Here is a 14160-nt window from a genome sequence, read left to right as displayed (position 1 = left end):
CTTTTAAGTACATGTTTCAGTCATTATTTTCATAACACTTGAGCTTTAGGGCAGGAACCCTTTTTTATTTTTTCTTCAGCAGCACTCAGTACAGTGCCCGACACTGAATATTTATTGAATAAATTATAACTAAGCACCATACTCCACATTTCTTATACTTCCTTGCTTCTGTGCCTTTGTTGACTGTTCCCTCCCTGCCTTTATGCCTCTACTCTTATCCTTCAAAACTCAAACCTTAAGAGCTCCACAAAGCTTTCCCTTTCCTTTCCAATCAGAATTGAACCCTACCTCCTCTGAGCTCTTATAAGCATCTGGTCTACCTTTACGATCACATTGAGCCAAGTGTTTTCAGTCTTTATCATTATAGAATACACATTTTGTTGGAACTGTATATTCTGTGTGTACACTAGAAAACCTTTAAAAAATGCCTTATACATAGTAATTTAACAGTGTTTGTTAAATTGAAATATTAATTGGATAATTATGAGGGATAGTCAAAGTAAATGATAGTAGCATAATTTTAGCAAATGGTTAATACCAGGCAGACAATTTGAATTTTTTTTTAAATTGTTTCTATTTTTCAGTTGAAAACTTTGCATATATGTAGCCTATTATCAATATGTATGTCAGAAATCAACAAACAAAACAAAGTCTGATGAAAGTTGCCACTTGAAAAAAAGACCAATAGGTCTTTTTATTTTTAGACAGAAAATGCTATACAAATTAGTCATGTAGATATTACTTTAGCTACCATTTTTGTTCAATCTATAGATGACAAGATAAACAGAGTAGTAGAGAAATCTTCACATTTTGACATATGCAATTTTTTTTTTTGAAAATCCTATTTCACATATTTAGAAGCTGTGATTAAATGGTAGAACTGATGAAATGATTTCAAACCACTCAAGTTTATGTGCTGCATTTTTGAGAGGAAAATAAATTCATATTTGCTGTGAACATCACAGGAAATTGAAAACTCATGCTCACTAGGAAAACTAAAACTAGGCCAAAAAAAAAAATTCTGAGAAAATGGGGCACTGGAGTTATACAGTGAGTTAAGTTTGATACTGGAATAGCATAGCATGTTCACATACAAGGAATTTAATGATAGACAACTAGCATTAGCATAAGATAGGACTCTCCAGCTGTCAGGAGATAAGTGTGATAGCAGAGTGAATGCCAATTAAGATATGAAAGGGATTTAAATTTTCCCCACATTCCCTAAAATAACTTCTGTGATATGCAATATGTAATTTGGGCTCACTACAGGCTTGAGATTATAACACTAATGCATTTCCTGCTGAGTTCTGATTGCACACCCCACCACACTGATTTTTACAATATCTGATAAGGTTCTGCATCAATAATGTTATACGTTTCTTACAGCAATAAAACTTTCCTCTTGTGGATTATTTTAATAAAAGACTAGAGCTTTTCTTACATTATAGCAGATAGGGCTTTCTTTCCATTGTTGCTGACATTCATTAAAATTTTTATTCACATTGAAGGTTTTCTCACAAGATTCCTCCTCAGAATTTTTCCTAAGTTTAGTAATGTCTGAGCTCTGAGTTAAACTTTCATTATAAAAAATGAATTAATGTTTTCTCTCCAGTGTTGGTTTTTGTTTTTAACGTAGCACAAGAGTTGAGCATTGATTAAAACCTTTTTCATAATCATCAATAGCATTCATAAGATTTTTTTCTGGTATAGTATCTCTGGTACTGAATAAAGTTGGTGTACACACTAAAGGTTTTCCCACATTCATCTCGTTTAGCCTGTCTTCCTCAGAATGGCCTTTCTTATGATTAATAAGATCAGAGAGTTGGCTAAAACTTCTGCTGCACTGAACACACCTGTGTGGTTCCTCCCGAGTGTGGATTCTCTGGTGTTCAATAATATCAGTGCATGTGCTGAAGGCTTTCCCACATGCATCACATCTATATGGATTTTCACCAGTGTGGATTCTTCCATGGTTAATGAGATCAGAGCGCCGACTAAAGCTTTTGCCACATTGATCACATGGATATGGTTTCTCCCCTGTGTGGATCCTCTGATGTAGGATAAGAGCTGAGCACTGACTGAAAGCCTTCCCACACTCATTACATTTATATGGTTTTTCTCCAGTATGGATTCTCTGGTGTTTGATAAGGTCTGAGTTCTGACTGAAACTTTTGCTGCACTGTGTGCATGCATATGGTTTTTCTCCAGTGTGAATTCTCTGATGAAGAATAAGGTCAGAACTCTGACTGAAGGCTTTCTCACAACTATCACAATGATAGGGCTTTTCCCCAGAGTGTACTCTCTGATGTTTAGTGAGGTCTGAGCTTTGACTAAAACTTTTATTGCACTTATTACATACATATGGTTTCTCTCCAGTGTGTACTCTTTGGTGTTTAACAAGATCTGAACGACGACTAAAACTTTTAGTACAATCACTACACGGATAGGGTTTCTCTCCAGTGTGGATTCTCTGATGTAGGATAAGGTTTGAGCTCTGACTAAAGGTTTTCCCACACTCATCACATTCATATGGTTTCTCACCTGTATGAATTCTATGATGTTTAACAAGATCTGATCTTCGACTAAACATTTTACTGCACTGGCTACACGGGTAAGGCTTCTCTCCAGTGTGAATTCGTTGATGATTAATAAGATCTGAAAGTCTACTGAAAGTTTTGCTACACTGATTACATGGATAGGGTTTCTCTCCAGTGTGAATTCTCTGATGCAGAATAAGGACTGAGCTCTGATTAAAAGCTTTCCCACATTCATTACATTTATAGGGTTTCTCTCCAGTGTGGATCCTTCGATGTTTAATAAGGTCTGAGTTCTGACTGAAACTTTTGCTACACTGATTACATGGATATGGTTTCTCCCCAGTGTGGATTCTCTGATGTAGAATAAGATCTGAGCTCTGACTGAAGGCTTTCCCACACACATCACATTTATATGGTTTCTCACCAGTGTGGATTCTTTGATGTTTTATAACATCAGAACTCTGACTAAAATGTTTGTTACACTGGCTACATGTATAAGGCTTCTCTCCAGTATGGATTCTCTGATGTTTAACCAGGTCTGAGCGCTGGCTAAAACTTTTACTACAATGATTGCACTGATAGGGTTTTTCTCCCGTATGGATTCTCTGATGTATAATAAGATCCGAGCTCTGACTGAAGGCTTTCCCACATTCATCACATTTATAAGGCTTTTCGCCAGTATGGACTCTTTGATGTTTAATAAGGTCTGAGCTACGACTGAAACTTTTAATACACCAATTACAAGGATAGGGTTTCTCCCCAGTATGAATTCTCTGATGCAAAACCAGGGCAGAGCTCACACTAAAGGCCTTTCCACATTCATCACATTCATAGGGTTTCTCCCAATGGGTTCTTCGATGCCTAATAAGGCCTGTACTCCAAGAAAAGCTTTGCCCACATTCATCACAGTTATACTGTCTTCTTTTAAGGAGGTTGTGATTCTTTCCATTTAATTTATCCCCACAGTCACAGAATTCTCTGCATTCAGAATCCTGGCCAACACTGTCTCTGAGACTGCCAGACTCTTCAGTCAATGGTTCAATTTTTGCAGTAATTTCCTCCTCTGAAGCCAGTTCTCCAATCTTGGCCTTAGTCTCACCATCTGGAACAATAAACAAAATCCAAATGGAATGTGTTCTTCATACTGCAAGAAAGTTTCGGGTGAAACAGATCAGTATTTACCTATAAAATGTCATCACACTATGGGAGTGCCCAGAAACATTCAAAATTATCCTCTGAGAAGGAAATTAGGAAGAATTAACAAGTAATGGATCACAATAACCATTCAGTGAAGTGGCTTACCAGATATGTTCTGTATATGTTTGTCACAGGAGATCTGGGAATATTGAAACCTAATCCCAGTGATTAGGAAAGTCTGACTAAATTAGAGCCAATACATAAACAATTTATTAACAGATGTAACGTAAGCAGTGTGAAAGAGTAGTTGTTTGGGAAGGGAGAAGGAGGCAGTGTGGCTAGGCTGTCACTGGGAGGGTACACCAACCATGCTGGTCTAGAGGCTGCCAATAGGATAAAGAAGAAAGCATCATGCCCAAGAATGGTCAGGACTGAATCCTGAATTTTCAAAAACAGGTCTATATAATCCCCTACCTTTTTTGTCCTGATCATTACCAAGGAAGTGGCCAAGAAAACATGCTACCTTTTGGGGAACAGCCATATTCAGTGACTAAACTTCCTTACTAAGGTGTGTGAATCAGGAAAAGGTTAGGGAGATGGGATCAGAAATCTTTTTTGAGTTGATGTTTTTTTTTTTTTAGATTTTATTTATTTATTTATTTTCCCCCCAAAGCCCCAGTAGATAGTTGTATGTCGTAGTTGCACATCCTTCTAGTTGCTGTATGTGGGACACGGCCTCAGCATGGCTGGAGAAGCGGTGCGTCGGTGCTCGCCCGGGATCCGAACCCGGGCAGCCAGCAGCGGAGCGCGAGCACTTAACCGCTAAGCCATGGGGCCGGCCCTTGAGTTGATTTTTGAGAAGGCCATTCCTATGCTCAACAATAGCACATGCCTGTGATGGTAGGGAGCATGGGAGCTCCACTGAAATTCCTGACTATCAGCCCATAGTTAAGTGGTATTTCTATAAAAGGCACACCACTGTCAGACTGCAAATAGTCTAGAGAGCTGAAAACATAACACAGATTAATTTCAAAGGCAAAGTCCAAAATCCCAAGCCTCCAAGTGAAGGCTTCTTCCCTTTGCCAGAGGCAAAGGACATTGGAAGAAGTAAAGTATCTGGGTAAATCTAAATGTGTACTGACTGATTTAAGCAATATGAGTGTCTTATTGAGTTTACAATATATATAGTATTAAAATACATAGCAAAAATAGCACAAATTGAGGGAGGTAAATAGAACTAAAATATTACAATGTCTTTGTATTGCCCTAGAAATAGTAAATTAAGATAAACTGTAATAAATCAAATGTGTATGCTGTTATTTCTAAGGCAGCCCTTTTCAACTAAGGTTCCATAAGAGAATACAACAGAAAATTATTTGAATGGCTATTTTCTTCATTTTACCAAAGATGGTACATAGCTAGTACCACAAAAGACATATAGGAGAGACATTAATACATTACTTACAATGGATGCCTTAGAGCACTGGGGCTTAATTCTCTCAGAGAATCACATCTGAGAAAGGCTGCTATGAGGTAACCATTAAATAACAATAAAAAGATGTATAAACAATAAACTAATAGAGAAAAAAAGGAAAAACAAAAACCCTGAAAATGTAAAATTAGACATAACAAGAGAAAAAAAGACAAAAAACCCACAAAAATTGGATAAATAAAAACAAAAAAGATGGTATATTGAAATCCAAACATCAACTATGTTATATGTAAATTAACTACTCCAATAAAAAGCAAAGAAAAACCAACAGCCAACATCATAATGGTTAAATTGAATGCTTTTCTCCTAGGAAAAAGGAAGCGAAACAAGGAGGCCCTCACTTACACTTCTATTCAACATTGTACAACTTTTATTCAATATTCCTAGCCAATGCAACAAGACATGAAAAATAATTGAGACCTACAAATAAAACAGAAAAAAGTCAAACTGTCTTTACTTACAAACTATACAATCATGTATACAGAAAATCCTAAAGTGTCTCAAAAACGTTATTAGAACTTGTAAAAGAGTTTATTAGAGCAATATACAAAAACCAATTGTGTACTAGCAATGAACAATTAGAACCTAAAATTAAAAACATTTTTTTTCAATTGCACCAAAAAATGAAATACTTGGAAAGAAATTCAACAAAATATGTTTAATATCTGTATAATGAAAACTACAAAACATTGCTGACAGAAATTAAAGAAGACCTAATAAACAGAAATATATGCCATCATTTATGGATAGAAAGATTTAATATTGTTAAGACAGTGGAATTCTCCTCAAACTGATCTACAGATTAATGCAACCCCAATCAAATTCTCAGTAAGCCTTTTTTTGTAGAAATTGACAAACTGATTCTAAACTTTATGTAGAAAGGCACAGAAAAGTGTAAACAATTTTGAAAAAGAAGAACAAAATTGGAGAAGTTACACTACCTGATTTCAACCTTTACTATAAAGCTACAGTAATCATCACAGTGTGGTATTGGGATAGGGACACACATATCCATTAATGGAACAGAACAGAGCATCCACAAATAGATCAAAACACAAGTAAAACTGATTTTCAACAAAGTTGCCAATGGTGAAAGACAGTCTCTTTTCAACAAAAAGTGTTAAAACTGGATATCATACTGACAAAAATTAACCCTGACTCTTTCCTTATGCTGTACACAAAAATTAACTAGAAATTTAATAGAAACCTAACCATAAAAGCTAAAACTATAAAACTTCTAGAAGAAAGCAAAGCATAGATGACCAAAATTAATGCACAGAACTGTAAGAAAATAAATTTGTGTTGTTTAAGCCACCCAGGCTGTGAAATTTTGTTATGGCAGCCCTAGCAAACAAATACAACATGTTTTTGAAACTTACATATTTATGAAATTATACCACATGTATTCAGTGACTTGCTTCTTTTATTCAACATTATGTTTGGAAGATTCATCCATCATGTGTGTAGCTGCAGTCCATTCATGTTCACTACTGCAGTGTGACGTATACCACAATCTATTTATCTATTCTTCTTCACTGGACAATAACATTTTGCTATTTCAAACAATGCTGATATGAATATGCTAGAACATCTATCTTGGTGCACATATCCAAGTGTTTCTCTAGTTTATATAAACTTAGGATCAGAACTGTTGGATCTTCAACTACTTATTTCCAAAGTGGTTAAACCAATTCATACTTCCGTCAGGAGTGTATAAGAGTTCATTGCTGTATATTTTAACCTACATTAAGTCTATTCTCTTTTTCAGCCATTGCAATTAGGTTTTTGTCTCCATAACTCCATCAAAACTGCACTTATTAAAGTCCCTAATTAGCTCTATCTTGACAAATCCACTGGTCAATTCTCAATCTTATTCTTGATTTATTTGCCATAGTTTATTATTCTCTTCTTAAAACATTTGCTTTCTTCTTGCTAACTTACCTTTCTCCTACTCTCCATACAACAGTCAGAGTGATCTTTACATGTTATTATCCTGTGTAAAAAGCATCAATGATTTCCCATTACACTGGGAATAAATTCCAAGTACTCACTATGGCTTAGAAGGTTCCATATGATCTGGTCCCTTTTTTTTCCTTTTGCCCTCATTTCATTCCACCACCACCTCTATTACCCGTCTACCCCAGGCTCACTCTGTTCCTGCTACATCTATGGGCCTCTGGCATTTGCTATTCCCTCCACCTGGAACACTCTTCTCTCAGATAGTCATATGGCTTGTTCTCTCACTTCATTTATATCTCTAACCAATTGTTACCACCTCAGAGAGACACAATGCTTGGTGGGCCCTGCATTTTTGAGGCAACAGATACCAAAGTTGAATGTGCTGAAGTGACCAATTTGAATAACTTGTAAGGTTGTTACTTCTCAGTGAGGCTCAGACTAAAAGAAGGCTCTGTAGTTGGTCCAGGCTGCAATGCAAACTGTCCTGTCACATGACCTTATTAACCAGCATAAGCAATGGTAATGGAAGTGTCTGCGGCAGTCAGAGATACTGTATGTAGCCTCTTTCATGCCTCTATAAGAGAACCACAGTGGAGTAAGGCCATACTCTCTTTTGCCAACAACAATTTTCTATGTGAAAAGCAGATCCTGGCTTGCTCTTGGACACTAATAGAGACTTAATGCTCCATCCCAGAGCACCAAATGACTATTATAAACTGACCATTGGTACTAGTTGTTATTTGATCCATAAAATCATAAAATTGGACATACAAACCAGCATTCCATTATAAAAGCAAGTCTGGAAGACAAGTAAATTCCATGTGCTAGTGACTCGGATTTCCATAGTACCTGTTCCTACTGCCCACTACCTTTCCCCTCAACCTACACTCACGGCCTCATGGGAATTCCCTATTACCAGTTAATAGAGGAGGAAAAAGTACAGAACTGGTTTACAATGGGCCTGCCCTGTGTGTGGGCACTAGCCAGAAGTGAACAGCTTTCACTTACACCCCTACTCAGGAGTGGCCTCAAATACTCTGGTAAAGGCAAATCCTCTCAGTGGGCAGAATTTCAGGTATGGTTGTCCACTTTTCATGAAGGCAACACACAGCCTAAGATACAGGTCTATATTGATTCATGGGTAGTGACTTATGGGTTACCTGATTAGTTAAGTACCTGGAAAAATAAGATTGGAAGACTAGAAATAAGGATTCTGGAGGAAAAGTATGAGGATAGATCTCCTAGAATGGGCAAAAAATGAATATATTTGTGTCTCATGTGAATCCTCACCAAAGGGCATCCACTGTGGAGAAGCCTCTCACTCAGATGGACATGATGATCCATATTATAAACGTCAATCAGCCTTTTTACCAAGGCTTGCCCAGTGGACTCATATACAAAGTGGTCATGGTAGCAGAGATGGAGACTATGCTTGGGCTCAACAATATGGACCTCTACTGATAAGTCTATAAATACTGCTGTGTGCCCAAGCACCCAACCACTAAGGCCAACACTGAGCCAATAAGGTACCATTCCCTGGAGAGGAACTAGCTAGCCCTTGGGAAGCAGATTCATTATACTCAACTCCTTCTATCATGGAAAGGACAGCAATTGTTTTCAAAGGACTAAATACACAGTCCAGATACAAATCTGCATTGACTTAAGAGAATGCTGTATTTATTACTATGGTATTCTGTATAATTTTGCCTTCAAAGGAATCATTTTACAGGGAAGGAAGTATAGCAGTGAGCTCACACATGTAATTCATGGGTCTTACCACATGTCCATCATCTAGAAGTAAGTGGATTGAGACAATGGTTGAATGATATGCTGGAGGCTCAGTACCAGTGAGGCAAAAACACTCTGATAAGTTTGGAGTGCTATTGTACAGGATGCGATATATGCCTTAAACCAGAGGATAATAAACAGTGTTGTCTTCCCCATGGCCAGAATACACGAGTACAGGAGCTAAGGGTGGAGAAGTAGTAATAATGTCGCCTCTTACTATATACCTAATAATCTACTTATATTATTTTTGCTTCCTATCCCCATAACCTTGGGCTTGGTGGGTTTGGGGTTCTGGTGCTCAAAGGAGAAATACTTCTGCTATGAAACAAAGTCATGATTTTATTTGAAGCTGAGACTGCCTCCTGGCCATTTTGGGCTCCTCATGCTGCTGAACCAACAGGCAGGGAAGGGGTCACGCTACTGGCCAGGGTAACTGATACCAATTACCAATGAGGAATTGGTTGCTGCTACATAATAGAGGCAAGAAAGAATATGTCTGGAACTCAGAGGATTCAGTGGGTGTGCCTCTTCATTCTCTTATGTCTAATTGGCCCAGTCAATGGTACAATGAAGTAACCTGAAAGAGACAGGATCACCGAAGGCTCAGCTCATCCAGGAAAGAAGGTTTATTTCACTTAAGTGGTAAAGAACTCTGTGCCACTGAGATTCTGGCACAGGGTAAAGGCAATATGGAATGGGTGATGGAAGAAGATAGTTATGATTACCAACTTAGACTTTGTAAACAGCAAAAACTGTAGCAGTTATTTTATGTTAATTATCTCTTTTTCCCATTTTCCTCACCACCTTATATGAAGACCACTGGTGGCAGAAAGTTTTAGGTTTCAGGTAGGAGTATGATTTAATTATATGTCAACCTGCAATGAAACAGTAGCTCAAGAGACTTTGTTTTTCTGCTGTTGGGAACACAACAATCCAAACAAAGGACAAAAGTGGATGTTACAGGTTAAAACGGGCAGACTGTAACAGATATTCTCCTTTCACCCCTCTAGATCTACTGTTCACCCTGCTCTGTGCCCCAGGAGGCTGATATCAGTGTATGGACTGCATCACTTGGGGTTCCGGACCCTCTGGCTTGCAATTAGATTTGGCCAAGAGCGGGAGGAGAGTCCTAGAGTGACCAACTGTTCTGGTTTGCCCAAAACAGAGGGGCTTCTTGAAATGTGGGACTTTCAGTGTTAAATCCCAGGCAAACTGGGATGAGCTGCTGACCCTACATACTGGCTCCCTCCCTGCCAGAGGTAGGGAGTTGGAAGTAATTGTGTTTCTTTTAGCAAGGCCACAGCTCCTATTGGGTGGCTCTATCCTACAGCTACACTCTCCAGGATCTGGTAATCAACCTCGTCCCTTGTAACTTAAGGCCTGAAGTAGTAACTGCTCCTCATTGTTGTCTGCCCCTAGGCTGTTCTCCACTCCTTGATTTCTGTAATCCTGCCCATCCTCTTCATGAAACTTTGAACTACTCCATTTGAATGACCAATCTGTTTCCTGCTAGAATCCTGACTGACACATCCTGCTTTATTTTCTCCATAACCATTATCACTATTTGATATTATACTGTATATTTATTTATTTCCTGTTTCCCCCACTGGAATGTAAGCTCCTTGAGGGCAAAGGCTTGTCTGTTCAGTTCACTGCTGTATCCCCAGCACTTAAGAGTGCCTGGCAAAGAGTAAACCCTCAATAACTAATAATGATATTATGTAGTTAACAATAATTAATAAGCTATGGTCTTATTAACTAATAAACATTTACCAACAATAGGTATTTGCTGAATAGTTAATTAAATGATTTGAAGGATACATTAATGTCAGTAGAGACTATTTCTAGATGGTAGAGTTTTAGGTTATTTAAATTTTCTGTTTTGTGCCTTTCTATATTTTATAAATGCACTTTAGTATAATTATATTACTCTATAATAAAAAATGTTATTTTATATACACTCTAAGAGACATAAACACATGGAATATGTATATCAACTTATGTAAAACTGCACAGAGGTGGCCCAATTCTGCAGTGATTCTCAGGAAAGACGAGAGCTAGATGCTTTAGAATAGATTCTTAAGGAAAAACAAATTCTAAGTACAGGAGAGAGAAACTAAATAAAATAAAGATGCTCCAAAACTAAAAAGAGGCAGAAGATCCGGAGTAAAAGAAAGGGATAATATAAGTTGAATTTCATACACAAGACAGCAGCAATGGAAGGACCAAAATCAAAAAGCAGCAAAATACGATGTGGAAGTGAGACCCTGCAGAACATCTGAACAAAATTCGGGATCAAAATTATCTTACAAAAAATGACAGTGGCTACCATTTATAAAGAATTTACTACCAGCCAGGTCTATGCTGACATCTTTATATATAGGATCTCATTTAGTGCTTGTGGTGTTTGTTATAGTAGTAATGGACCCCAATGAATCCTATCTCCCAATATCTACACCTTGTGTAGTTCTCTCTGACAATGACTCTGGAATGAGTCATGTGACTTGCTTTGGTCAATGAGATATTAACAAACGTAGGTTATAAAAGTACTTACGCATCCCAGGGCTTGCCCTCTCTCTGATTTTGGAAACTAGCTGCCCTGTGAAAATGCCTGGGCTAGCCTGCTGGAGATATGTAATCCAAGCCATAGCCAGCACCAACAGCCAGACATATATGATTGATACCAACTTAGACCCTGGCCCTAACTGAGCCACTACATGACTGCATGAGTGATCTCAGACAAGACCAGGAGAAAAAAACTGCCCAGCTGAACCCAGCCTAAGTCGATGGCCTACAGAACCATAAGAAAATAACATGGCCTGAAAATGTCTGACGTTTTAGGTCACTAAGTTTTGGGTCCTTTATTACGGAGTAATTGATAGACACAATCCTCAAAATAACCTCCAAAGTATGAATTATTAGATAGATAAAGTGAGGAAACAGAATCATAAAAAAAAAGTAAGTGACCTACTGAAGCTAGTAAGCGAGAAAGCTAGTATTTGAATCCAGGTTGTCAGACTCCAAAACTTTTAACTACTCCCCTACAGTAGATGAGAAAGAGGATTTGAAAAGATTTTAAAGGGGGCCATACCAACACTGACAGATTGGTGATAAAGTGATTATAATGGGGAAAATGGATGACTTTGGGGACTTAAAGGACAGGAGGGAATTCTATGAGAACCTGATTGCCAGAATTCACAATAAAGTCTTGTGACTGTGCTTGGAGCACTAAAGAGATGGTACTGCCTAACAGACTGAGGGGTAGGCAACGAAGAATACCAATAGCACTTGAAGACACTAACTCAGCAAGGGTAACATCCATCCTCCCACCCCGCCAACCACTAAGACAGATATAATACACTGCTTCTCACCTGACAGAAGGTGGTGTTCTTGAGATTCATAATTGAACTGGATCTCCATAGGCTGCAACTGGACACCTGACACCTCAGGGAGCAACTGGAGAATCACCATTTCCTCAGTAAGCTTTTCTTGTCCAGGTAGGGGTGTGAGACCTGGCAGCAACCGGGCACCACTGGGCTTGAAAGGGAATCATTGCAGAGACCGGAGATATAATTTCTGATATAAACCACCAGAAACATCCTCTAGATATAAAAGAAGTGAAGATGAAAACAAAATCTCATTTAATTTCCAAGTGCTTTTCTCTCAGAATTTATTAAGCTTCCTCCTTCACCATCCAGGGGTCAGGCATTACCCCTCTTGGACATATATTCTCCATTCCAAGTTAAAGATCTTCAAACATAATTGGGGGCTAATGCTACCAAAATAAGGGCATAACTGGAAAGATAAGGCAGGGGAGGGAATTTCAGAATTTTGTTCCAGCAGTTAACAGTAAGTTATTCGCTGCCCTTCCTATACCAAAAAGACACTACTGATCCATCATCATGATCTTTCTTTCTTTCTTTTTCTCCCTTCTTCCAACACTCACACATTCTGGTTGCTCTCTCTGCACAGCCGGCTGATTCGCGTGGATGCATCCACCTTCCCGATTCCACCAGCTCCAAAAGTTTCTGGTGTTCATTCAGCTGACCCCAAGGCCGAGCAACGGCTGACCGGGTACCAAACGCACACCAGGCCAAGAACTGACCAGCTCGCCGTGCCCAGGAGCCGCGCCCCGCGGCGACCCTGACGGCCTTGACTCTGCACGGACTCAAGAAACCACACACGGTTCCCTGGCGGCGCTGCGAGGCCGCTTGGGAGGCGAGACCACTCGAGTTCCTCGGTCTTCCGTGAGCCGACATCACCCATACCTCGACGTATTCTCCAGGTCGCTGTCAAGCCTCACGCTGGGCGAACTCGCCATCACCCCGTCCGCTCTAGGAATCTGGGAGGATTGCTCAGCTCTATGGCGCGTGGCCTCGCACGTGCGCACGCGCGGGGCGGCAGCGGCGGCAGGGCGAGGGTAGAGCGGAGGGTTGCCCAGATTTAACCCCTGAACGTCCACGGAGCTGTCCCCAGCCCAGCGACAGATCCCTTGTTGCGCCACCTGCCGGTTCTTGACTTGAATGTCGGAAAACAACTTTCGGGAAAGCTTTCTGGGGCGGGTTAGGTTTTTTGACTACACGATGAGTTCTTCCTTAGTCAGCTCTTTTTTCTACACCCGCCTGCCCTCCCATCTCTCAATCAGATTCGGTGGTGGGCTTCCATTCTAACTTTCTTCCTGTCCTCTGTGGTGTTTCCCCCAGAACAGTTGCTGCCACCGAATCACCTGGAGGCCTTGTTAAAATACTGATTGCTGGGCCCCACTCCCAGAGTTTTTCGACTCAGTAGATGTAGGTTGGGAGCCCAGGTTCTCAGGTGATCCGGATGCTGCTGGTCCTGGGACCACGGTTTGAGAACCACCGCCCCCAAAATAAGTAATGCTCAGCAATTAATCCCTGACTTGCTGGGAAGTTGTATTTTCATCTACTTTGCCATCAGGAAAGGGCACGGAGTCTCTTTCAGAAAAGTTTGCTTGCCAGTACAATCCTCATTGTGGCTAAAGGATCAGGGTGAGAAGAAGGACCTGAAATGGGGAGGGGGGAGGGGCGCAACAGTAGGAAAGGATATTGCTGTGTCCTTGGAAATATCTTGGGAAATAAGGGGGGAGTTAGGAGAAGGATTGAGACAGGTGAGACGTGTGACTTGGGTTAAGATGTCAGGAAGAAAAGGTACAGGTATGGGAAACTGGTGGCTGGCTGAAGTGATGGTTGAAGTAGAGGAAGAGGGCTTCCTGTCCCAGCCCAAGAC

General features: G+C 39.7%; 1 protein-coding gene across 2 annotated transcripts; it reads right to left on the bottom strand.

The window, feature by feature from the left end:
• Positions 1-581: 581 nt before the first annotated feature.
• LOC131415364 (zinc finger protein 271) lies at positions 582-13266 on the bottom strand. Of its 2 annotated transcripts, none has more exons than XM_058556984.1 (3): positions 12860-13266; positions 12285-12450; positions 582-3639 (listed from the first exon to the last, which is right to left on the bottom strand). In XM_058556984.1, the coding sequence occupies exons 1-3, from the start codon at positions 12950-12952 to the stop codon at positions 1628-1630; spliced, it is 2271 nt and encodes a 756-aa protein (XP_058412967.1). In that variant the 5' UTR covers positions 12953-13266; the 3' UTR covers positions 582-1627. The 2 variants fall into 2 exon arrangements, with proteins under 2 accessions (XP_058412967.1, XP_058412968.1); XM_058556985.1 differs by having other exon boundaries at positions 12285-12515; positions 12860-12938.
• Between the last annotated feature and the right edge of the window lie 894 nt (positions 13267-14160).

This window comes from Diceros bicornis, chromosome 16, assembly GCF_020826845.1.
Source record: "Diceros bicornis minor isolate mBicDic1 chromosome 16, mDicBic1.mat.cur, whole genome shotgun sequence".
In the NCBI taxonomy this organism is placed as follows: Eukaryota; Metazoa; Chordata; class Mammalia; order Perissodactyla; family Rhinocerotidae; genus Diceros; species Diceros bicornis.
Note: the sequence above shows the minus strand (reverse complement) of the source record. Positions and strands in the feature narration are given on the sequence as shown.